Consider the following 25,820-nt stretch of genomic DNA (forward strand, 5'->3'; position numbering starts at 1 on the left):
GGATTTTACCATATTTATACAGTAAAATCCTTACAGGTGGTAAAATTTGTATATGGTAAAATTCTGTCAATATTTTACCGAAAATTAGACAATTTTTTCTTACAGTGTATATTAAAAATAAAGAAACATGGTACTTTTTATATCTTAACAATCAGAAAATAACCTTCCTTTTACAGAAACTTTGATATAGATTTTTATCATTTTCATTTAATTGGCCTCCAGAATGTTTGTTACCTTGAACAGAAACTATTTGTGATCTATAATCTGCTACACTTCAGTTTTCTTTAAACCAACTTTTAAAACGTACTCTAATTTATTACAGCTAATTTGCCCAGGCTATAATTCAATTATTTTGAATCAGAAAATCTAATAAAACAAAAAATTCTACAGATATTTTTGGTTTTCCTCTTGTACAAACTATTCATCCACTGTAGCTTTATGTTTATATTTATGTGGCTGGAGCTGCCTGGAGCTACAGTTGTTAGCACTGTTGCCTAGCAACGGGAAGGTCCAGTTTCCTGACCTTTCTGCGTGGAGTTTGCGCATGCTCTCTGGTGGAGCGTGCGTGGGCTCGCTCTGGAGGACCCGCCACCCAAAACACAGAACCTCTCAGCGCAATCGACCTATATAGGTATAGCTGTCTGTTTGTTGTTTATTTTTCATTAAGGTCTTCTGTGTGTGTTTTAAATTACTCCCATTTTGTTCTTGCCGTGAAGCGTCATTCTGTGCGCAAAACTTTGTCAATATACCGCTACTTTCGAAATAGCAATTTCGAAATTACAGTAAAAACAGCTTTAAGTAAAAGAAATATTAGATATTGATCATTTTGTGTACTATATGAAATTAGAAGGGTTTTTTTAAACTACAATTTCAAAGCATGTTGCTTGGATTGTACCAGGGTTTTATTTGAAGAATATTTTAGATGTGAAGTTTGCCATAATTGGTTTATGTATTCATCAAGTTAATGTTCGTTTCGGTAAGTTATTTTACGTCACGCTACCGTTGGCGGTTGGTGGTTACCATAGCAACCGGTAACTGATAACTCCTCCCGCTTTTTCTGTTGCCGTTTGTTTGTTCGTTGCGCTAACTCTGCTCTGTTTTTGTCTTTACACGTATTACAACTTAACATATAGCTTAGAGCAACGTAATTATATACAGGGTTTCATTTTTTTTGCATGTTTCTTTTTAGCTGTTATCTTAATTAATGTTTTCTATGTCAACCGCTGTCAACTGTTCAGTGGGAGCCTTTGGCTAAATATATAAATCTCGCTGTTTCCACTTGAAGAATAGCACAAACATGTGTCTGCTTTGTTGCTCCAGACATCATGATTACATGTTGTTGGTCTGAAAGTTGGTTTCCAGCACAAAAAGGACGATGACGCAATCAGAACCGTCACCACAGCCATCCTGCCAGCTTATTTCACCGTTTTCTTTTACTCCTCCCTTTCTCCTTCCTTCTCATTAAATGATTGTAAATGCTTATGCATGTGGCCGCTGGTGTCACATTTCGTCCTTCCTCTCCAACGAGCTGACAGAGGATTGCCACCATGTCTCTGGTGAGTCTTACAGGAGATTTGTGGGCTTCTTGGTGTTGCTGCAGCAGTAATCACTATGCGTCCTTCTGTGCTGGTGGTTCTGTGGGATTTTCTCACATACCTCCGTCTTGTGATGACATTTTTCCAGCAGTCATGTGGTGAGAGGCGGAGGTGACCCCTGGAAACGTCACAGCACAAAAACAAAACAACATGCTCGCACTTGAAATAACAAATTAACCTTACATAAAAAGCACAAACACTTTATTAATTCGTAATTCTTACTTGACTAAACAAAAAAAGTACCACTTTAACATTTTTACATGAAAAAGTACAAACGTAAGTTCTTGCATTAAAAATTTTTTTATGTCCAAATTATGGTATTTTAAAGACAAAAAGGAAAAAAAACAAAAGTTGTATTCAGCTTCTGTTCAAATAAACAATTATAAAACTAACATTGTTAATAATGGAAATATATTGCATCATGCTAAGTGATGCAGCACATACACTGCAAACAACACAAAATGTTATCAAGTATTTATCGTCTCGTTTCTACTGCTAATATCTTAGTTCACTTAAAATAAGACAAACTTACACGTAACTTTCCAGCAAAATAGAGGAGCTTGTTTTAAGTACCGTAAGTAAATAATTCCTTAATAATAAGAATGTGCTCTACTGGCAGATGTTTCACTTATAAAAAGGGAAAAATAATCCAGAACCAGTCATTTTTAAAATCAATATTAAGGAATTGTTGACTTAAAACAAGATCCTGTCTTACTTTAAAGTTTTTTTTAAAAGTTTGTTTTATTTTATTTCAACATATGCGTTGGAAACTAGACCAACAGCACTTGGTAAGATTTGTGTTTTTTTCAGTGCGCACCGTTTAATCTTTTCCAGGTGTTAAAATCACATTTTTAAATGTATTTTTATTAATGGAAATATGAAAAGTGTGTTTATTCAGCCCTCCTGAGTCAATATTTTCCTAAAAACATTTTTACTGTCGTTACATCTGCAGCTCGTTTGAAACCAGAGGAACATTTTCTAAGTCAGTTTGGAGGGAAGCTACTTTGAAACATCAGCTTTTAAATCTTTTCAGGACTTGGAATTGATTATTTTAGTTCATAAATTTGCATCTCATCTATACCAGGGACTGTTTAATATTTAATGATAATTAGTAACTATAGCAATAATAATACAAATACTTTTTCATTTTACTGCAAATGTTGAAAAGTTGCTTCTCTTTTAGCTTTTAAATGAACAAAGATGAGCTGGGTGTCGCAGTACTCTTCTTTTACGACAGGGGGCGCGTGAGCTTCCTTGACCAGTTCAATCCATTTCCTTGCTTTTCCACAATACTGAAGTGAATTATAGACTTTCAATCAAGTCTGCAGTTCATTAGAAACACCACACTTTACTCCAAAAACATTTATTAAATAATCAGGATTTTCTCTTTTTTTCTTATTACAATTAACACATAACACTACAATAGCGCTTTAGGACCAGTGTAGATTGAAAAAGAACAAAATATATATATAGGAGTAAATTTCTGCCACACACACAAATTTTGAGATTTAGCACAGAATTCTTATTTGGAAAAAGAAGGAAATTTTGAGTTTGAGAAGTTTAAAATGCTCTTTCAAAAAAAAAAAAAAAAAAATCTTGGGATAAAGTTCTCAAAGATTTTCTAGAAAAACTTGCAAATCTTAAGAATAATCTCATACATATCCTGGAAAAAACATGGAAATTTCTGACTTTTCAAAAAGCTTTGAAGACAAAACTTGGACATTTCAAACATCAACATTTTTTTATATATTTTAACTCGGAGAGTTTCCAATATAAACTCTATTTCCAAAAGCAGAAAATCTGTCATTTTAAACCCAGAAATTGAGTTTTTTCTAGCAAATTTTCAACTTCTGAAAGTCAGAAATTTGCGCTTCTACAAAATTTTGTATAGAAATCTCGAAATGTAGTTTTCTAGAAAAACATTTTTTTTTTAGAATATCAAAATGTGTTATTTTTTTTCTAGAAATTTTTACTTTTCAAACGGAGATATCCAAGGTTTTTTCTAGAAATTTCTTAAGATTTGAGATTAATTTCTGACTTTTTTCTAGCAGGTTTTTCACTTCCAAAACTGAAATTTCTATGCTTCTTGTTCAAAATCTTGGAGATAAATCTTAAAATCTCTGAGTTCTTTCTGGAAAATATTAGAAATGTTAAACTCAGAAATTTCCCAGGTTTTTCTTATAAAATTTCTAAGTTTAATCTAAAAAAAATTTTTTTGTTGCTGAAATTTACTCCCGTTTTGGCCCTGAAACACAGAGTAAACGTCATACAATATTTACAGATGCAGTCCTTTTGTCTGTTTACCTGGTGAATCCTGGCGGCTCGCCCTGCAGGCTTCTCACTCGAGCTCCAGCTCTCCAAAATAACTCCGGTGTCTGTTGCTCCGAGTCGCGGCCTGAAGAGAACGTGTGAAATTCTGGACGGTGTTGTGAGGGAACTCGGGGCAGAGGTCACACCGGAGGAAGGAATCAGGGGTAAAAAGTGCATCGGCCCTGTGATTCCTGACAGGTTGATAAATAGGACCGTTCTGAGCGCTTGGGCAACAGCAAGGGAGGGAGATTTGTCTAGACACGCCGTCTAGACTCCAAAAAAATCCTGAGATGTTGATGGATGGGTTGTTAAAGTAGGAGCTGGAGTTACTGTATGATGTCCTTGTAATAAATACCATGTGGAGGTCTACTTTTGGAAAAGGGAGCGTCGTCGGAAGTACGATTGGACTGAGGGTCCTCCACAGGGGCTTGGAAAACCAAACACAGGCAGATGAGAGCAGGGAGAAGGATCACACTGGAAAATATCGCACTGTTTATACACACACAGTGTCCGTGGGTTTCACCAAATCCTCCCCAGCACCACATCTTTCCACTATTTGCACATGAACCTGCTCAGATTACTCTCGCATGAATGAAAAAAAAAAAAGCAATATTACAACTCATACGGTGAGAGAAATTAAATGAGGCACCATAAATCAGAACCAGAGCTTAAATAACAAAAAATATACCATGAATGGTGAACATGTTTGTCTCAACGTTTACCTGCAAAAACCACAAAATTTATCAAGTATTTTTGGTTTATACATGCAAATATCTTAGTGCACTTGAAATAAGACAAAACTAACTTATAAGTAACTTTTAAAATATAGGAGCTTATTTTAAGTCAGTAATGCCTTAATATTTCTATAAAAGTGTAATTTCACTCATTTTCCCTTGATACATAGTGAAATAATCTGCCAGAGGAAATATAATTTTTTTAATCCATATGAAGGAATTATTGACTTAAAACAAGCTCCTACATCTTGCTGAAAACTTTTAACTTTATTTAAAGTGCACTAAGGTATTTGCACTAGAAACGAGACAAAAATTACTTAGTAAAATTTTGTGTTTTTGCAGTGCAGTAAAACACAAACTTCAAATTGTTGACAAGACACACAGCCTTACAAAAGTATTCACACCCTACTCTAATTTAGTGCTGAAGAACAACCCATGGATTAGATCAGGAATAAAATGAGACCTGGTCCAAAAGGTATGAATACTTTTGGAAGGTGTAAACGGGTTGTACTTCTATTTTGTCATCATTACATAAAATATCTTTAGTTATTCAGACTGTTCCTATACCTCACTGTAAACACTTTACAAACCACTGACTGTCATAAGTGTGTGACTTTAAGATCGGGAGCCTCTCCTTATTTCTTCTTCTGTGGTTTTGTTAATAGTTTGTCCCTTTCATGTAAGTTTATTTCTATATTTATTAGTGTATTTGTCTTAGCACAATTGTAATATATCCATCCTGTAATGTCAATATATAAGCGAACTTGTGATTATAAAGTCGCAGTTATTGGCTTTAGTTTTGCAGCTCATTGTTTAGATCCGTAAATGTCGCGCATGCGCACAACACTGGAGGGCAAAAAAAGGCGATTCTTTTACGTGTCATCCATTTCCGCGCTGCCGCCGTAGAACAATCCGGTTCCCGTTAATAAAATCTGTAGTAATTCAGTGCAGTGCGACGCAGAAAAACCACTGAACAACTCAAAACTATTCCTATTCTTTTTTCCCACTCTCTGTCGGCTACTCTTCGTTGCCATAGCAACTAACAACGCCACTTAAAATTTCAGGACTCAACTCCGAAAAAAACACGCAAACATTTCCCATGCAAAAAACAGAACATTCAGTCGGTTACAGTACCATGTTTTCAAGCTTGATGTTTGCTTTTTTATTATTAACAAGTGATCGTTGTGGTAGATTAGCTATCGCTGCTATTAGCTTAGCTAGCACAGCGAGGTTGGTTAGCTGATTTAAACTCCGGCTTTACTAATGATCTGTCAGAGTTGATGTGTGGGCTGTTTTTTTTTTATTTAGTAAAAATACATCACATCTACATATTAAGGTTGTCAAAGTCAAACATGAATAACTGAACTACTCCCTTCAGCGCGTTATATTGATAGTTTAACAGCTAAAATCAATGCTAGTCATGGTCAGCCAGCAGCTTTTTGCCCTCCAGCAGGGAGATGGTGGTGGGATCTAGAGCTGCAGCGGGTCTATATACTTTTGTGTAGTTATTGGAGCGGGAAGCCCATAATAGGGTTGTATTCAATTTTTTTTTTTCTTGTCAGAATAAAAGGAGAGACCATCAATTTGTCAGACAGTGAAGATAGTGAATCCCTCCCTGTAACCATGACGACGACACAGAAAGGATCCAGTTACAAAGCCACTGTGTCCTGGCAAGGACCTGTGAAGATTATAAAATGGTTTCCAGCTCTTTCACAGGTACGGAGCAGTCAGGATCTGCTGCTGCGGTGCTGCTGCTGTTATCATGCTCTTTGTTGGCTCTGGACTCGGCCCTCCCTGGCTTCCACACCGCCGTGTCCTGCTGGGAGCCTGAGGCCTCAGTGGTGCTGGGAACGAACACACACACGCTGCTGTGGTTGTGGTGGAGCGACGACGGGGCAGAGTGACGGGGCGGCCTGACCCCTGACCCCCCAGCGGCCCCTCCTGACCCCGCTGTGAAGGAGAAAGCCCTGGGATGAATGGCGGACATGCAGACGCTGTGGGTGGTGGCGTGGGACATCATGCCGCCGTAGTAGCAGCTCCCGCCGCCGCTGCTCGTCATCCTGGCTTTCTGCTTGAGGTCCAGCACCAAGCTGCGTCTTAACCAGGCCTTTTTTACCTCTGCCTGCACCTGATTTAAATCAAGAGATACAAACTCATCTCTGACACCTGGAAGCTTAATTTAACAAAACTACAACTGAAACGATCAATTGAATTAATTCTGATTAATTGATAGTTGAAATAATCATCAAGTGGAGAATACAGACTTACAAATGGACAATTTCTGAAAGAACAACATTCTTAGAAGAGCAATTAATGCAGAACTCTACAAAATTCAAAATAAAAAAAAAGCTGTCTACACTGCAAAAACAAAACCTTACTAGGCATTTTTTTTGTCTAGTTTCTTAGTGTATTCAAAATAAGACAAAACTTAGAAGTAACTTTTCAGCACAATATAGGAACTTATTTTAAATCAATAGTTCTCCAATACTGCTGAAACATTTGTTGTAAATTAAATAATCTGCCAGTGAAACTAGTACTTTTCATCAATACCGTGTTTCCCCGATAGTAAGACACCCCCTATTGTAAGACGTATCGGGGGTTTCAGGGGGGTCGGCTAATATAAGCCGTATCCCGAAAGTAAGATATGTCTTACTTTCGGGGAAACACAGGGATATTGCCGCCTCCCTCTCATTTAGCGGCGCGCCGCCTCCTGCCCACATCCGCACCGTCCCCCTCTCCATACGTCACCGCGCCGTCCCCTGCACTTGTCACTGCCGCCTCCTGCTTAAAATACGGTAATCCACACAGGAGACTGTGATACGGAACCACAAGCAGTGCTCATACCGTATGCTATATTTTTGCCTCTAGACATGAGCGCTTCCGGTTCCAGTGGTAAAAGGAAGAGTTCCATTCGACAATTTTTTTCCAATATAAGACATACCCCAAAAGTAAGACATAGTGGGGCTTTTGGGAATAAAAAGAAAGTAAGACACTGTCTTACTTTCGGGGAAACACGGTATTAAGGAATTACTGACTAATACTTAGTAAGATTTTGTGTTTTGCAGTGTATAAATGTTAAACCCAGAACTCTCCAAGTGGCATAGTTTTAACTTCACCTGGTTCAAATTCTGTTTAAAATATCTCATATTAAGCACCTTTTGTTATACAATAAAAAAATAAAAATAAACACAACAGCCCATCGCTGTTTTGATGTTAAGTCAAATAGAAAAGGCTGAGTTTTTCACATGTTGATGTTAGAAATATTTTTTGACTTTATTCACTAAAGGAAGGGTATGTTATTCCTTTAGTTAAGATTGTATAAGAAAAGCTTAAATGAAAAATCTGCAGAAACAGCACATTTTTAATCAATAAAAGTTATTGTTAGCTGCAGCTTTACCTCGCCATTGCAGAAGCAGTAGATGAACGCCACAAAAAATCCCTGAAAACACAAATTTTAAAAAGACAATTAGCATAAATAGTTAACTCGATAACCATGCTGAAACCAGTCAGGTTGGGCTCTGACCTGAGAAGAGTTGAAGAACATCTCATAATGCATCTGCACCTGCCACAGCAGCCCAGTCACCTCGGTGTAGGGCAGGGCCATAAAAACTATGTAGTGGACTCCGAACAGAGGCATCAGGACCAGGGTGGACTTCAGGAGCTTCCTGCAGAGAACAATACACGGGAGAAATTACCAAGAGAGAATGCTCAATTTCAGCTTTTATAGTTTTAGAAATATTTAAACTTTTATGTAAATTTCAGCTCCACCGACATACATTCTGATGAATGAATTCCACAAGATTTTGTGCTCTTTGACAGCTCACCACTTCTGCCTACGTTAGCCTAGAAACTCAGTTCAACTTTTAAATAACTCACGAGATATTAAGCTATCTTCATGTGATTCAGCTTTTTGATATCTCTTACGGTTTTTCTAAAAATCACGATTTGACTTTTATGTAGATTTTTGGTCGTTTTCACATTTGCAATGTAAACCAATGACGGAATTCTTTAACTGCCAGAGTGCGTCACTCTGGCACTGACACTTTTTCAAACTTTACTGATTTTTTTTCACAAGCAAAATGTTGCTGTTCGTACAAATTTCACTCTAGAGAAATGATTTATATATCAAAACACAGCCACTGGAGTCTGCTTTGAGGGAATATAAGCATGACTGCTGTAGGTTTTGCGGTTTTCTTTAAAACACTGTAAAACCCCAGGTATGTCACCCCTTCGTCCTTTGATTTCCATATAAAATCTTTTCAGCTTTAATTAGCCAACTAATAGTTTATTTATTTTCCTTCTAGGAAACTTTTACCTGTACTGCTGCCGAGGATCCAGTTTTCCAGTGTTGGTTTCCCACAGTTTAGAAGCCAGAACACGGATTATGTTTAGGAAAAGGAGAAAATTCACCTGTGTGGGCAGAGATGTAAAGTCATATCATCCTTATATTAAAACCATCAATAAGGCAATTAAAGGTAAAAGTATTCTGATTACAACAATGGCTGCCAGAATGGGAACTTGGTAGATCCACTTCAGGTTTCCGGCGCTGATGTCCCAACATCTGGAAACAGGAAAGAAACAACTGTAGTGAACATGATGGAAAAATATGGGCTCAAAAGCCAGAAAATAACAAAATGGCATCTTTTCCTACTATGTAAGATGTGTGTTCAAAGTATTTTTTGTTTAGTTTCTACTGCAAATATCTTTGTTCACATGAAATGAGACAAAAACTAACTTACAAGCAACTTTTCAGCAAGATATAGAAGTTTGTTTTACGTTAATAAATCCTTGATACTCATAAAGTACTAGTTCAACTGGCAGATTATTTCACTTTTAACAAGACATGTTTCCCATAAGTGAAAAAATTCAATTATAACATGAAAAAAAGTCTTGTTATAAGTGAAATAATCTACCTATGGAACTGGTACTTTTAATCAGGATTAAGTAATTATTGATTTAACACAAGCTTCTATATTTTGCTGAAAAGTTACTTTTAATTTTGTCTTATTTCAAGTGTAGAGAGATATCTTTACTAGAAGCTAGACCAAAACCACTTGGTAAAATTGTATTTTTGTTGTATTCATTTAAAAACAACTATTACATTGTTTTGTAATTCTGTGAAAAATGGTAATTATTTTTTTCACTATTGTTATATCTTGATTCCTACAATTTCAATCACAGTTTCTGCTACTGCAATTAAATAAAGGTTGCCAGTAGAGCCAGGTATTGTGGAGGGAGCTGCTTTTACGAGTATAAATATTAAGTTGTATCAGTTAACTCACTGAGTATCTGCCAGCGAAGCTCGAGCGCTGACCCAAATGGACACAAACACAGCAGGAACTCCTGGACCAGCAGAAAGACACATCACAGTCAATCCTGATGGAAATTTTTCATACTTTTTAGCTATTGGTGTGGTAAATACTAACATGCCGCCACATTAAAAGGCATTTTCAATTATGTAAAGTCATAAAACTAATAATAATAAAAACATTCTCATCCTCTGATAATCTGATTAATCTCAGATATTGCCTTAAAAAAAAAACGGGGACATTTTTGAGTTTGTAAAGTCAAAAATTTGCTAGAAAATAACTAGAGATAACTACATTTTGGGATTAATGTCAGAAATTGGATGGCTACTTTTTACTTGAGTAAAAATATGTTAAAGTACTGCTACTATTACCTGAGTATATTTTTTGGGTACTCTGCTCACCTCTGGACCTGTGCAGCCTGTCTGCCACTTACCCCAGCCCATGATGGTCAGAGCCCACAAGTAGTTCTTGTCAGACAGGAACGCCATGAAGATGAGGCTGTGCAGGTACAATCCCTCCACCAGAATCCAGTAGTGATTGGTTGCCAGGAAGTACAGGAAGAGTGTAACCGCAGCTTTACACCCAGCCTGATGGCACAGAAGCAGCCATTACCGGAAACAAATCAATCCATTAGTGGAACTTTTGTTTGAACACTGGGGGCTGGTCTACTGGCTTCCATTTTTAGTCAGCCATGGTGTGTGCACTCACACAAATTCCTGCTGAGATCTAAACACAGGATAACTTTGCAAGCCTGAGCATAAAGGCTGGAAAGATATGGATGCATTTAGCCTGACTCTGTCCAGTGAAACAGAGGGGCCCAATATTTGCAACCAGAAAAGTAAAAATTTTTACTCGGTTTTAAAAGTCATAAAACAATCCTGATTCTAATTTAAGCTAACATGTCAATTTTGAACACTGTTCCTATGATTTAAACACCATGTTCAATAAATATTTTTACATCATTTAAACTTAGTGTGAACTGTTTAAAAGGGACCTATAATGAACATGTCCCTTTTTTATTTCCATTTTGGTTCTCAAATGCTTCTAAAAAAAATGCTAAAGAGCTTTTTTAAAAAAATGACCCAGCTGTTTTTTAGTGTCTTGAAAATGAAAAAAAAAAAAACACTCAATTGTTGAGTCACAATCACCTGGCATTCTGCCGTTACCTAGCAACCCCAGTAGAGTTCCGCCCGTTACCTAGCAACCCAAGTGGAGCTCCTGCACAGTTGTTCAGTTGGTTTTACCGCTGTATGCTCAGGACAATGGCTGCTGGAAAAGACAAATGTTTTGTTGACTTATTTAGAAACTACTTGCTGTATTCTTGTTGGTTGTGCAGGAGGCTCTAGTTCTGCTTTTCAAAGACGTACAGTTGTACAATTGTGCATCTATCTGCAGCCATTTTCAGGTGTGAGTATAAACATTGGTTTGAGGGACGTGTCCAGCAGCAGCTTATTTGGATTTAAAGTGACAGAGGCCCTAAAAAAGATTCATCTGACTAAAATCTCATTATATAAGAATGATTTTGTACAAAAAAAATGTAATGAACATCTTTTGTTTAGCCCACAGACATACCCTAACTTGTTCAAGGAAGTATAATAGGCCACCCTTAAACAAACCGTTGGGCTTAAGCTTAAAAAAATACTATATATGTAGCACAGTAAATGAGGGTGTAAAAACAAAAGAAGTTGTGTTATTTACCATGGGCTGTTTCACAGCCGTGAACTCAGACTCGGCTCTGCTGGCGTCAGATACGGAGTAGAGCACAGCGTCCTTCACAAAGATGCTAACAGCTCGACAGATGAAGGAGGTGAAGAGGTGAATGTGAATGTAATTGCGTGTGCAGTGGAGGCGCCTGGAAAGAGTTTGTGTGACAAAAAGAAAGCGTCAGAACATATTTTATCATGTTAAAGGTTAAATTCCTCATTTAAACTTGAAATTGCATAATTTTGGGTTTTCGTACTTGAAATAGCAAAGGATGGAGATCGCCACCAACAAAGATGCCAGAGAAATGGAGTAGCCAATGGTGTACATGAGGTGAAGGCGCTGAAACACCTTCTGAAAAGAAAACCAAGCATTTATTACATGTAAATCTACGTAAAAATATATATACTGGAAGGACAATGACTATTGGATGCTGTTTGTAAAGTTACACAAAATTAACAGGAATAATTTCAGTTATTTAGCCTGTCATAAGAGGAAAAAAATGGATATTAATTTTTTAAAGTCATATTTTCACCATTATTTCCTTTATAAATGTCAGTTTCAAACAACAACAATAATAATAATAATTAACTAAATATCCAGTTTTTATCTAAATATTTAGCTTGAAACCAGAAATTTAGCTAATGAAAATTCACTTATCGATAACCGGAAGTGGACTGCCTAAATAAAGTCGATTGCAGGTGCTAGTGAGTTGATTTATTCGCTTTAGTTGTTGCTCACGTCACCCTTAATCATTTTTTTCTCTCGACGTTAAAATGTTCAGCTTAAATATGAGATACGCCGATTTAACGCCAAAACAGACGTTTAGCAATGGATCTACAGCAACGGTGACTGCGCCAGCTCACCGTCAGTTTATAGAACACCCAGCTTTTATTTTGATAGTCCTATTCCGGTTATCGGCACGTAACTTTCCATTCTAGCTAAATATTTTGCTAGCTAGCTAAACATTTAGCTTATTTAGCTTACTAACTAAATACTTCGAATTATTAAGCTTAAATCTAAATATTTATCTTCTAGCTAAGCTAAATATTTAACTTGAAACTGTGGCACGTAAATATTTCAGTCATTGCTCGGTGAGACAAACTGAAAGAAGCCAAACAGAGCAAGTTCTTGTACTGACCTCCTCCAGGTTTCTGTGGTTGGAGGTCAGGTATCGGGTGCACTCCGTGTAGTTTGCCCATGTGCGGTTGTTACTGGGCACCAGCTCCCAGTTCCCTGTCACGTCACACTGGCGGTAAGCTCGCCCTGATTCACAGGTGCACAGGAGACAGTGACCAACACAAGACAAACAGAGTCCATGCAAACTGCCAGTCCTGCTATTTGTTTTTAAATCAGGCATCTGATGTTTCCTACATGTTAGAGCCATTGTAGATAAAAAATTAAAAAAAAGCTAAATGTCCACCAAAAAACTAAGAAATTTTAAGATTAATCTCTGGAATTTTCTAGAAAAATCAAGGACATTTATGAGCTCCACAAGTTGAAAATTTGCTGCAAAAAAAAAAAAGAGAGATTAATGTGAGAAATTTTCGAGAAAAAAACATGAAAATCCGTGAGTGTATAAAATTGAAAATGTTCGATTTTTGGAAAGTTTTCTCTAGAAAATATTTGAGATTAATCTAAACATTTCTGAGTTTATTTTCTAACGAATATACCACTTTTAAAACTGAGAAATTTCTTAGTTTTATCCAGTAAATTTCAGAGATTTATCTAAAATAGATTCTGAGTTTTTCTAGAACATTTTTGACTTTTTAAATTCAGAAATTTATGTTTTCTGTAGAAAATTTCTAAGATTAATCTCAACATTTTTGAGTTTTTCTAGCAATTATTTGACTTTTCAAGCTGAAATTTTCCCTGTTTTTACTAGAATGTTTCTTAGAATAATCTCAAAATTTCTTAACTTCTTTTAGGAAATTTCCAAAATTTCTTTGTTTTTTGTATAAAATTTCTCAGAATAAGCTCAACATTTCAGATTTTTTTCTGGCAAATTTTCAACTTTCCAACACAGAAACTTCCTTTTTATCCATTTTCACATTTCAGAGTTTTTTGATAGAAATTTCCTCCCATTTTTCTCTCAGCTGCCCCGTCGTAGTTTGTTGGTGTGTGTTTCTGCTGTGCTACCTCTGTGGTTGAAGTCATAGATGTATGCTGGACACTGCACTGAGACCAGCTGGCCCGCTCGGCTCCGGGGCCAGCAGATAATCCCATCCCACTCTGGAGAACAGTCCCCGTCTGAAAAATGATGAGAAACAGGAAGTAGCCACATTAGTATAAATAAGAAGCAGGAAAAGGTCTGATTATCTTAATGCTAATTGTTCTGGTATATCCCCATGGTACAACTGTTTTGATTTGCACATAAGCAGTTTTTTACTCATCGGTCTAATATTAGACAGCAAACCGAGCTGGCAGGGCCTTTGGGGGTTACTGGGTCCTGGACTGAGAGGCTAAAATAAATTTTAGCCTCTTTGGTCTGGTTGTAGGAGCGTTGCAGATCATCCTGCCACCCAAAATGTTTCCACCCAATTTAACGGTTGTTTTTTATGCCCCACAGTTATTGGCAACTTGAGTAAAAATGTGCAAGAAGCCTGAAAAAGGGCAGCTGTGGCTACAATGTAGCTTAGCTAATCCCTGGTCTTCCAGTCTTTAGATTGGAAACATATATTTGTTTTACAATGTAGCTCAAATTATTTGCAGAATTATTTGATGATGTTTTTGTAAAATAGTCTAAGAAAATGCAGTTTAGGGAGCTGAAACCAGGTGCAATGCTACAAGACATGCAATTTGGTTGAGCAGAAATGAGAAAAACTGGAAATTAGTGTCTAAACTTTTTGCCAAATTCATTCAACTAGAAATGCAATAATGTGTTTATTGTGATTTTTTTATTTTTACCTGCTCAACAATCTACAGTATTTTTATTAAATCTTTATATTATTAAACACCTAAAACATGAAAAGGTCTTCGAACTGTTGGATAATTAACAGAAAAACTGATATTTGTGAAAGTTTTTGGGTCGTCAATTATTTTTATAATTCTTGATTTGTGGTAAGAGGCCGATCAAAATCATTTCAAGGGCCACAAAAGGCCCCCGTGCCACACATTGGACACCCCTGCTGTAGCTGTTAGCTTCTGCATGGGTGCTACGACGGTTTCCACTGTGCATGTTGGTACATATTAGGGTAAATTTGGTGATTGAACCACTATAATTAATTATAATTCAAGGAACTTAGCTAAAATATTAGATATTAATTTCTATTAACAACATCATTAGACATAATTATAGTTTATCGTTTCGTTTATCCCAATTAGCAGAGGCTGAAGACACATCATGCAACAGAAATCATTAAAATACTTGACAGATGACAGATTTAGCATTTAAATACTTTATAATGGTTCATATAAAATGTTGATAAATGTATAAAATGTACAATAATTAACCATAAAATAAGTTAGTTTGTTTTTATGCTGATGATGTGAAATGTTTTCCCAAATAACCATCAGGACATTTCAACAGGAAAGTTTTATTTTTCCGGCCGTTGAGAACTTTCTGTCTTTTCCACCAGGTCACAGCTGTTAATTTTAAGACTTTAATCCTTGGATTTGTGACTTTTTGTAAACGCCTCTTGTGTTTGAGTCACGATCCAGCTGCAAAGTAACGAACTGCAAGCAGCAGCTGCAGAGCGATCGCTGCTTTCCCCTCGTTTGGAGCCTGGATTCCGAAATGTCCTCCAGTCAGAAAACCAGGTCATTTCTGAGAGTCGCCTGGGAGCCACACAAATTAGATGGAGGAGAAGTTTATCGCAAAACGTCGCCTTGTTTGATTGGTCGCCTCAGCGAATGGTTCACTAATGGGTTCAAAGTGTAAATGACTGTTAAATGAGACGTATTGCTCCTTTTAATGTAAAATAAACAGAATAAAGCAGCTTGACATGGGTTTAGTCTAAAGTTTGACACTATTAAAGAGTTTAACACTCATTTACTCTGAATTTATTGTGTTTAAACAGCCAACAGTTTAAAGTGTAAAGTGGATTATGTGCTTTAACATGAAACTGTTGGGACTTCAGTCGACTTATGAGGCTTTTTGGAACAGCTGCTGCTTTTCTGATGTGAAAACTAAAATTAAACTTCATTTAAAATCTGAGATGAACAAAAGTCATAAAAAAAGAAGAAGGTTCAACTTGGAAAGGTGAGGATATATTATCCAGAACTGGAAAAATATGGAATAATAATAATAATAATCCCAAACTTTATCCATCCATGTTTCTCTCTTGCTGAGTAAAAGTTTCCTTTTTCCTCTCTGAAAGTCTCAGTGTTGTTCGGGGGTCTCTGCTGAGAACATTTAGATCTCAAATTAGGAACAACCCAGTAAATCTTTCTACACCAGTACAACTTTGTATAAACTCGCGCTGGGAAGACTGGAGCAGCTACTTAGAGCCACTTTACTCTGACACAGTTTTCCTCGTGTTGCTCTTCGTCTCAGGAAATCCTCCTCCTAAGCCAACCGTAATTCATCGGCTCTGACACAGCCTCTGCTTTGGAGCCCAAATTAAAATTTTCCCATTACAATAAATCTGCGCTGCAGCCGCAGATAACCCTCAGGAGGATATTGGTTGGATATTACATCTGATACAAGATAATTAATACAAGCCAGGAGTTGTTGTTCCACATTTAGACGGCAGATATCCCCTAAAAATGAAAACAAGCAGCACACGGACCTTCGACGAGGGCTATTTGTGCGCGGATGCTCCTCTCACACCGGGCGTGTGCACCAATCAGAACAAAGATCTGCTCGTCTCGAGTGATGACGTCATCGGCGTCTATCTGCAACAGACGAGATAACGTTAAGCCACAAATATCTCTGTTTACCTACATATTTTTATTAAATGACAATAAACCGAATTTATTTCAAACCTGACAAATTGGTGATTATGTTCAAATGGAGGAAAATTATTTATTTTACTTCGTTCTTTAAAACAGGAAAGTTCAAGGTGATCAGTTAAAATCTACACTGCAAAAAAACTAAATCTGACCAAGTATTTTTGGTCTAGTTTCTACTGAAAATATTTTTAGTACACTGGAAATAAGACTACACTAACTTACAAGTAATGTGTAGGATAGGAGCTTGTTTTAAGTAAATAATTCCTTTATATTGCTTTTTAAAAAGTACTAGTTCCACCGGGAGATTATTTCACATGATAAACATGTTTTGTTACATGTGAAATAATCTAAAGCAGATAATTTATTTACTTATCTAGTTTGTAAACTTTCAGTTCCTCGTCTGTATTGAAGTTTTAGTTATTAACTGTTTTGAATTCTTAAGGTAAATGTTTATACTCATGCTCTTATTTTGAAGTTGGTGAAGACTGTTTACAAGCCAGTTCTGTTTCCTCACATTCCGTTTTTGATTTCATGAAACTTTGAGAAAATGGCACTTATGTTGTCAGAATACACCACTTTCATGAAACAGAAATGCAAAAACGTGCATGTATGAATTGTTTTGAGAGCACTAATTCAGCACATTAGGACGTTAGCATTAGCTTCTGCTAATTACCATGTTGCTGCAACGCTTTAGCGTTAGCAGAATTAATGTTTATGACGCTTAAGGGTTAGCAGTGCTAACCGCCGGCTAAAACCTGGTCTGTGCTGGAGGTGGACAGCACAGACTCAAAAACTGTACTCAAGTAAAAGTGGCAATACTTCAACATTTTTTTACTCAAGTAAAAAGTAGTGGAGTGGAGTAAAAAGAAATTGAGCAGTCATTTAACATTTAAAAATTACATCGTCACATGGAAAGAAAAAATGGAGATGAGTGAAAATGACAATTCATGTAAGTAACAAAAAATAACAAAATTATTGTTTTTCAAATCAGATTCTTTTTATAAGAAACTTATGAAACTTTAACAAAAACTGCAGGTGTGTCTGTGTCTGGTGAATGTTTGGTTAAAACATGTTTGCTTTTCATTCAGTGGGTAGAAAATCCAGAAATTTTACTCAAATAAAAGTAGCAATACTACATAGTATTATTATTTTTATTTTTTTTCCAAAAACGTTACTCGAGTAAACGTAACTAGCTGCTACTCAAATCTGGTCTGCACTAAAATCCAGTCAGTTTGAATGAATTGTGTCAAAGTTTACTGATGTCTAGAAAAACCATATTTCCTACCAAATATAAGTGAGGGTAGTTTGCACAAATTGTCTTTATGTGGAGAAGAGAATATCTGGAGTCTTCGATCTTCTTCGTACAAGAAAGGCCTGTGAACACCTTGAGCTCTAACCTGTCGGTTATTCCCACAGCAACAGAGACGTTTCTATTAAAAGTCAGAAGTCTCTTTCCGAGTAAAGCGATCCGTCAAGCCGCTCAAGGAGCTGATGTGCTGCCTCCAGGTGTTGTGAAATTTTTGTGCGAGGGTGCGGTATGTGATGAAGCCCTGCTACCTCGCCTTGCTCAGCGGCAGGGCAGCGGGTCCTCAGCACCGCGGCGGCACCGGTCAGAGCTAAGCTACACAAACAGCTCTGTGTTCCCGGGAACATTTCACAACACAGCAGCAAAACAAGCTGCGAGTCAACCGGAGAACAAGAGGTGACGGAGATGTCAATCAATCTCTGGCTATCTGGAAGACTGGAGAGGGTTATTTTTAGCTTTCTTAAGAGAATAAATGTTTTGTTTTTACTTGTAAATGGACTTTTGTAGGGGTACTATTATGTAAAAATCCACATTTTTTTCTCAACTGATTCTAAAAACAACCCAAGTTCTGAAAGAATCAAAAAAACACACCCAGACATTTTCAGGAAATAACTTAATGAGCAGTCAAAGTATTCTTCATAAAATCAAGAAAATTCATGAGACTGTCCTGGGAAAACTTGAGTGTCTTCAGTCAGAGGCTTCTTCAGAACCGCTGTAAAGCAGACTGCTACAGGAGATCTTTCCTGCCAACAGCCATTAGAGTTTGAAATAATGAGCTACAACAATGTTTCATTTCCTTTTGGGATCAGTAAAGTATTTTTTTATTTGAATTTGACAGGCCTTACACTGTTGCCAAGCGACCCTGGCCAAGCCCAGCCCGTTACCTAGCAACCGTGGACATTCGGGAAGGAACTCCAAACAGGCAAAACTGATTCTCTAAGATTGATTTTGTGGGAAAAGAAAGTAATAAATATGTTTTGTATAGCCCATAAACTTATCCTAACCTCTTTAAGAAAGCGTAATGGGTCATCTTTATAGAAGTTTATAGCTGTAGTTTTAGGCAGTCAGAACTTTTCTGTATTTGGGTTTATGTGTCAGCTGGAGTGAAGGATGTGGGCTTTTTCTTTTCACAGCTGCCTTCCTCAGAAGCCAAACAAAATTCTTGTTAAACAGACGAAATCCCAGCTGGACCAGGTCATATAACTTGATATGTGTTAAGTGACACTCTTGGCACGGGCCATAAAAGGTAAGCTAACGGCAGTGAGCTGCGTTTCTCATTCAGAGCGCAGAGTGATGCTGGGGGTTTCTCCTCAAGTCCAGGATGAAGGAAAACCCTTGTTTGTTCTCGGCCAGTACTGGGCACGTTGCATACGGTGACAACTACACTAGAAAAAATAACAAATCTAACCAAGTATTTATGTCTAGTTTCTAGTGAAATTATCTTAGCACTTTTAAAAGAAGAAAAAAATGAAGTTACGGGTAACTTTTCAGCAAGACAGGGATTTGTTTTAATATTGATGTAAAAGTTCCAGTTTAACTTGATATAAGTGAAATAATCTGCAATTTTATCTTAAAACAAGTTCCAATTTTGCTGAAAAGTTACTTGTAAGTTAGTTTTGTCTTATTTAAAGTGCACAAAGCTATTTACACTAGAAACAAGACTAAAATAATGTTGTAAGATTGTGTGTTTTTGCAGTGCAAACAAAGTATAAATGCAAAATATTACAAAGTATTTTTGATCTAGTTCTATTGCAAATATCTTAGTGCGCTGGAAATAACTCAAAACTTAGAAACAAATTCCTTAATACTGATAAAAAAGTGCTTACAACAAAATAGTTTCCCCCTCAGACGAGTGAAACAATCTGCAATTTGTACTAGTACGTTTTATCAATATTAATAAAATTTGGTTTTAAAACAAACTGTTGAAAAGTTACTTATAAATTAGTTTTGTCTTAACTCAAGTGTACTAAGATATTTACTCTAGAAATTAGACTAAAATATTTGGCATGATTTTGTATTATCAAAGTATAAATGCAAAATATTACAAAGTGTTTCTCATCTAGTTCTATTGCAAATATATGGAAATAAGACAAAACTAGCTTAGAAGTAACTTTTCAGTAAGATGGGAACTGACTTTAAGACAAAAATTCCTTAATCTTGATTAAAAAAAAATTGCAGATTATTCATAACAAGATGTTCTCTCCATGTTGTAAGTGAAATAATTTGCCAGCGGAACTAGAACTCGGTTGCTAGGTAACGGGCTGGGCTTGGCTGGAGTTGCCAGATAACGGCGTTAGAGGAACTAATACTTTTACTTGGTAAGATTTTGTGTTTTTTTTGTTGTTGTTTTACAGTGGGAGGTTCTTGCAACACATTTGCCACCATCATACTTCAACATGCATCGATTTTGTGCTTCAGCAAAAACAATCAACATCAGTAAAAGGAGGCCCTTCACATTTTACTCTTGTACCGAGGGGTTTTGCTCCTGACAGATATTGCATTTAAGCAAAAACAATTAGTCTTTACATCCATTCCCTGTTGACCTGTGAGAGCATTAACCCTCGCGGGACTCATCTTCCAGCCAAGTGATTTTCAGGCTGACTGGTCTTGAGATTGTAACTCTGTCAGCGGGCCGGCACTCCGAATCGACCCGAGGGGAGATTTAGTGATCAAGACACGGAGGTGCATGTAGCCGTGTGCTCACGATCCGGCCAGTGAAAGCTGGAGGATCTGTGACGCAATAAGCAGCAGACAGGTAATTTCTAGCGGAGAAGATTGAAGGGTTGCAGTTCGGTTGGGTTGCGTCATCGCTTTAAGTGCTGCGCTTTCAGGAGAACAAAGAATCGTGATGAGCCAGGAATGCACTTTCTGAGAGACGCTATCTATAGACGGAGCGGTCGCAGAAACAGAAAGTCCTCCAAAGAGCACATCCGACAGTTCGCTTGGGAAGCCGCAGAGGATCTGAAGGAAACATGAAAGAAACCACGGCCTCTCTCACCTCATCAGAGGCCGCGGCGTCTGGCTGTAGTACACTGCAAAAACACTAATTTTACCAAGTATTTTTGGTCTTCTTTCTAATCCAAATGAGAAATAAGGCAAAACTTACTTACAAGTAACTTTTTAGCAAGAAATAGGAGCTTGTTTAGAGACACTAATTCTTTAATATTGATGAAAAAGTTGGCAGATTGTTTCACTTAGAACATGGAAAAATGTCTTGTCATAAATGAAATAATCTGCTTGTGGAACTAGAACCAATATAAAGGAATTATTGACTCTAACAAGCTCCTATTTCTTGCTGAAAAGTTACTTGTAACTGACAGATTAATTCACTTATACCGTGGGATAAATGTCTTGTTATATGTGAAATAATCTGCCAGTGGAACTAGAACTGGGTTGCTAGGTAACGGGCTGGGCTTGGCTGGGGTTGCTAGGTAACGGTGCCAGTGAAACTAGCTCTTTTTCACCAATATTTAGGAATTGTTGACTTAAAACAAGCTGCTATATCTTGCTGAAGAGTTACTTATGTCTTATTTCAAGTGCTATAAGATATTTGCACTAGAGAATAGACCAAAAATGCTTGGTAAGATTTTGTGTTTTTTGCAGTGTGTGAGTAAAAATGCCACCCAAAGTCACCCTTAAAGCCTTCCTGGAAGAAAGCTTCGAAAATAAACCAAGTATTTTTGGACTAGTTTCTACTGCAAATGTCTTGGTGCACTTGAAATAAGACAAGAGTAACTTTTCAGCAAGATGTAGCAGCTTGTTTTAAGTCAATAATTACTTAATCCTGATTAAAATAACTTATAACAAGACATTTTTTCCGTGGTACAAGTGAAATATTCTGCCAGTGGATGTAGTGTTCTGAAAAGTTACTCGTACCACAAACATACTTGGAAAGATTTGTGTTTTTTACAGTGTACGAGTAAAAACAGCATCTAAAGACACCCGTAAGCCTTCCTGGTAGAGCAGATAACTTCAGGACTGATAGTGCGGTGGGCGGGAAAAGAAAACAGAACAAAGACACATAATGTGCAAAACAAAAGAAATAAACATCTAATGGTAAAAGTCAGTAAATGAAAGCTGAGAAAGAGCAGAGAGTGTAATTAGATTGAAAGCTTTTTGAGTGGCTTCCAGCTGAAACCTGGATTATGAAGCAGCATGTGTGTGAAAACGCTTCCCTGCTCGTCCTGCTGAGAACTGAGGCTGTAATAAATCACAGAGATATGACTGCTGATTGTTTTCGTCCCGGCTACATACTTGGACCAGCGTACATATTTGGTCATGTTTAAACACATTTTTTCCCTGCTCTGTTATTAACTTTTTTGAGATTTTTGTTGTTTTTATCCGTTGATTAGTTTAATTTATTATTCCAAGCATGCTGGGGTCTAAATTAAACATTTTTTTTATGTATTTTTAGCTACTCTGTTTCTGATTAAAACAAACTTTGTGTGTTTTATTTTTATGTGTTTCTAGGTCAAAATTAGGCTTAAATGTTCCTATTGTTGTCCCTGTGGGCTGGATTTCCTTAGACTTAAACTTTTTTAACTACTTTGAATAATTAGTTCAGCTTATTGTTCTGTTTGATAGGAACAATTTGAATATAACTGGATTGAAATTATTTCTTAGAAAGTGCCTTTAGTTGACATTTGTTGTGCTGTATAAATAAATAATAAACATTTTTTTGCTTAATTTAATCGTTTTGTGTTTTAGTTTGACAGTTTCCACGTTTCTTTTCACGGTTGATTTGTTGAGTTCTTGTCCGTTTTCAATAATCTGTCTTAAGGCTATCTGCATTATACGCCTCTGTTTGTGTCATATTGTACTTTCTGTAATAAAGCAGATGTTTGTTTTTTTTTGGGTGCGGTTCATGCATGAGGAACAACAAAACCGTGCGATGGAACCAGAAATCAGCAGCTTTGCAGCTCCGTGTCAGTCCTGCTGAGTCGCTGTTGATAAATCCAGCAGGTTTATCAAAATTGGTTCCAGTTGTTGTTCCTGAAGCTGGCCCCTCTTCACCTCAGGTATTAGATAAGCCTTTATGTTATCATTTAAAAACTATGTTTTGTATTTTCCCACTTTAGAAACCAAACAAAGCCAAAGTTTGTTGCTCTTCTTACATTTTTGGATTGATTTTTTGCAGTGTTTTTCCTTTAAAATCTATAGAAAACGTAGGAAAGTAAATATCAAATATCAAGGCTTTGATATGTTTTTTCTTTATGTATTCAGAATAGAAATAATTAGTTTAAGTCACAAATAAGTGAAATGTTCCACCTCTGGGAACACTTTAAAGTTATATTATTCTATAGGAATCAGAACCTGTTTGAATAATATTTATTAGAAATTTCATAAACGGCTCCAAATTAATAATATTTGCAAAAAGCACAGAGAAATTTAAACAAATAGCCACAAAGGCAGTGCAAATAAATAAATAATACTAAATAAGCACATTTCAACAAATATATGTAACAAAATATTGTAGAAATACAGAGAAAATGAAGAAGTTCATCAAAATTACAGGTAATCAATCTGAAAACGGATTTAGTGAAATCAGTTACTTCTTCAATCAGTCTTGCTGATAAAAAAAACCCAAATACTGAGTAACTTGTGTTCTTTGAGATAAATAAACTCACCAGAGCAGTAGCTGTCATCATGCAGTGAAAAAGAGCCGCAGCATAAACTCCCTGCAGAGACGACATGATTTATTTTAAACAGCCTCAGAAACGCACAACTTTCCCCTGTGACGACGCGCCGCTCCTCAGGTTCACTGCCCACTTCAACTTCTGCAGGTCTGTTGTTCTCCTGTGTCCCATCAGAGCTCACATTTTGTTAATAAGTCCAAAACAAAAAGTTAGTTGTTTTTTTTTCTGACATGCAGGAACAAGTTTAAAAAAAATAAATAAAAAAATCTTATTTTCCCCTAATGTTTAGACATTTCAGTGGGACGCAGAGCCATCAGACGAGAGCAGAGGATGAAAGCTTCAGGTTTTCCGGCTCTCTGGACCGTCGGGCTGAGATGGGTTGGCCTTTATTGGCTGAGGTTTTAACCCTTTCCACTCCTCCTCCTCCTTCTCCTCCTCCTCTTCCTCCTCTCCTGTCATCTGTCTCTGGTTGCCTCTCGCCTGCTTGAACTCTGTTTTCCAAACCAGGCAGTGGAGTAATTATCTTTTTAACTGCCGCCACTCAATTTAACGTTCACATCACATAAAGTCTGGTTTACTACCACGCTGGTAAGTGCCCACATTATAACCCCTGGCCTTCAGCTCCCCTTACACACACATTTATACAGGTTTTACACAGAAAACAGGTTTGATTTTTGATAAAACTTCATTATTCTCATATTTGTCCTACTTTTAGACGCCATATCATTTAATAAAAACAATAACATTTCCCCTCAGTGTTTGGAAGTCAATGTTTTTTTAGGCCACAAACAGGTTTCACAGAGACTTTTGATGTTTGCATAATAGATAAATGTTTATCTTCAGCGCTAACTTCTAACCTTCTGACACTTGCAGAGACAGCAAAAGCACGAGTCGATGATTGGGTTTGGATTATTTTTTTTTTGTTTCCCACACGTTTTATGAATCAATAAATTGCTAAAAGTAAAGAGGAAAGCATGAATAAAAGTTTTTACATGTGTGTCTGCAACGCAAAATATCTTACTGACCTGAATTAAATGAGAAATCAGCACCATTTCATAAACTTTGTTCATAATTTTTTTACTTTTTTAGACAACTATTCCGTCTGGGTTTGGATGTTGTGCTCTTATTGTTTTCTTTGGGGAAAAAAACAACTCGCTGCGACTAATTAGCATCTAATTAGCATCTCAAAATCTCAATTAATACCTGACCTATGACCCCAAATTTCAGAGACTGCATGGATGCAGAGGAAAGAGCGGAGAGGAGGAGGAAGTTCAAAACATCTCTACCGTCCATCATGATGGGCAAAGTTCATTTCCCCGACTCCAAGAGGAGCGGCAGAAGCAAACGAGGTGGATTAGCAGAGCTTCCTAAAAGCTGACAATGTCATCCAGGAGATGTTACTGCTGAAGAGATACTAAGCTGTTAGCTTCCCATGACAGCCATAACAGTGTAATACAACAGTCTTAAGTCAGAGGCTTATTCAGGTTCGTTGTGAGACTGACTGCTATAGGAGATTCTTCCATATAAATTGGATAAAAAGACACAACCATTTTCTCACAGTGTGGCTTCAATCAAACCAGGTTTCTCCTTTTAGGTCAGTTGGGATTCACAAATTATTTCTGTTTGGTAAATATCACACTAACTATTGTTTTCAAGATCTTTGCAAAACATTTTAAATTTATAAATTTAAAATCTCTGCAGAATTTGGTGGAACAGATTTTTAAACTGATAAGCTTGGATCAAATGTTTTCTTCTTCAAACTTCAGATTAAATTCAGGGATTTATGATGCCCACTGCAAGACTTTATCCTGAATCCACTTTGTTTTTTTATTCTAATTATTATTCTTTAAAGCTTCTGTGTGTAACTTTAAAATAAAATATTTTGCCTAGATATTTGTTCAAACTGTTACTGTGTTGTGACAGTACAGCATGAGAGAAAATCCAGATCCTCTGATTCTCCCACTGCGAACTAGAAACAACCAATCAGAGCCAGGGGGCGGGTTTTAACACTGTCAATCACAATCTTGCCCTCCTATCAAAAGTCAACAAATCCTAACCAGAGCTAAGGCTAGTTAGCATGGCCACTGATGTAGCGGTAAGTTATTGTTCCATCAGCGAGTACATGAGGATGATAGACAGCGCCAAGAACCTCCTCCAGATTCTGATCGGTCGCCGTAGCAGCAGCCGGACAAGGCGCTAGATTTTTTATAAATTATCTGTAACAAACTGTCACATGAGTTTTAGTGAAAACATCTTTTTGTAAAAGTTGCATACTGCAGCTTTAAGCCTCTTTGTTTTTATAACACTAATAATTATTATCCTATAAGCTAATTTGT

At 36.8% G+C, this 25,820-nt stretch overlaps 1 protein-coding gene and 1 long non-coding RNA gene across 3 annotated transcripts; one reads left to right on the forward strand and one right to left on the reverse strand.

Moving 5' to 3' along the window:
- Positions 1-542: 542 nt before the first annotated feature.
- Positions 543-6,842, forward strand: LOC145549127 (uncharacterized). Its single transcript, XR_014085090.1, has 2 exons — positions 543-631; positions 6,202-6,842. It is a non-coding gene; the product is annotated as an uncharacterized LOC145549127 (long non-coding RNA).
- pth3r (parathyroid hormone 3 receptor) lies at positions 2,943-24,101 on the reverse strand. 2 transcript variants are annotated; one of them, XM_081600748.1, is made up of 13 exons: positions 23,476-24,101; positions 16,380-16,485; positions 13,789-13,899; positions 12,791-12,915; positions 11,909-12,000; positions 11,647-11,800; positions 10,382-10,535; positions 9,922-9,982; positions 9,134-9,200; positions 8,955-9,049; positions 8,163-8,304; positions 8,037-8,078; positions 2,943-6,767 (listed from the first exon to the last, which is right to left on the reverse strand). In XM_081600748.1, exons 1-13 carry the CDS (start codon positions 23,539-23,541, stop codon positions 6,327-6,329), a joined length of 1,656 nt encoding a protein of 551 aa, XP_081456874.1. In that variant the 5' UTR covers positions 23,542-24,101; the 3' UTR covers positions 2,943-6,326. The 2 variants fall into 2 exon arrangements, with proteins under 2 accessions (XP_081456874.1, XP_081456873.1); XM_081600747.1 differs by having other exon boundaries at positions 11,909-12,003; positions 23,476-24,099.
- Positions 24,102-25,820: the final 1,719 nt, after the last annotated feature.

The sequence above is a fragment of the Poecilia reticulata genome, chromosome 19, assembly GCF_904066995.2.
Source record: "Poecilia reticulata chromosome 19, P_reticulata-male-v2, whole genome shotgun sequence".
NCBI classification, from domain to species: Eukaryota; Metazoa; Chordata; class Actinopteri; order Cyprinodontiformes; family Poeciliidae; genus Poecilia; species Poecilia reticulata.

Excerpts from the sequence above, each read along its gene's own strand:
- pth3r (XM_081600747.1), bottom strand. The coding sequence starts at position 23,541 with ATGTCGTCTCTGCAGGGAGTTTATGCTGCGGCTCTTTTTCACTGCATG. Across the intron at positions 12,916-13,788 it reads CTATGACTTCAACCACAGAG|GGCGAGCTTACCGCCAGTGT; the intron begins GTAGCACAGCAG and ends CCTGTGAATCAG. Across the intron at positions 9,983-10,381 it reads TCTGACCATCATGGGCTGGG|GAGTTCCTGCTGTGTTTGTG; the intron begins GTAAGTGGCAGA and ends CTGCTGGTCCAG.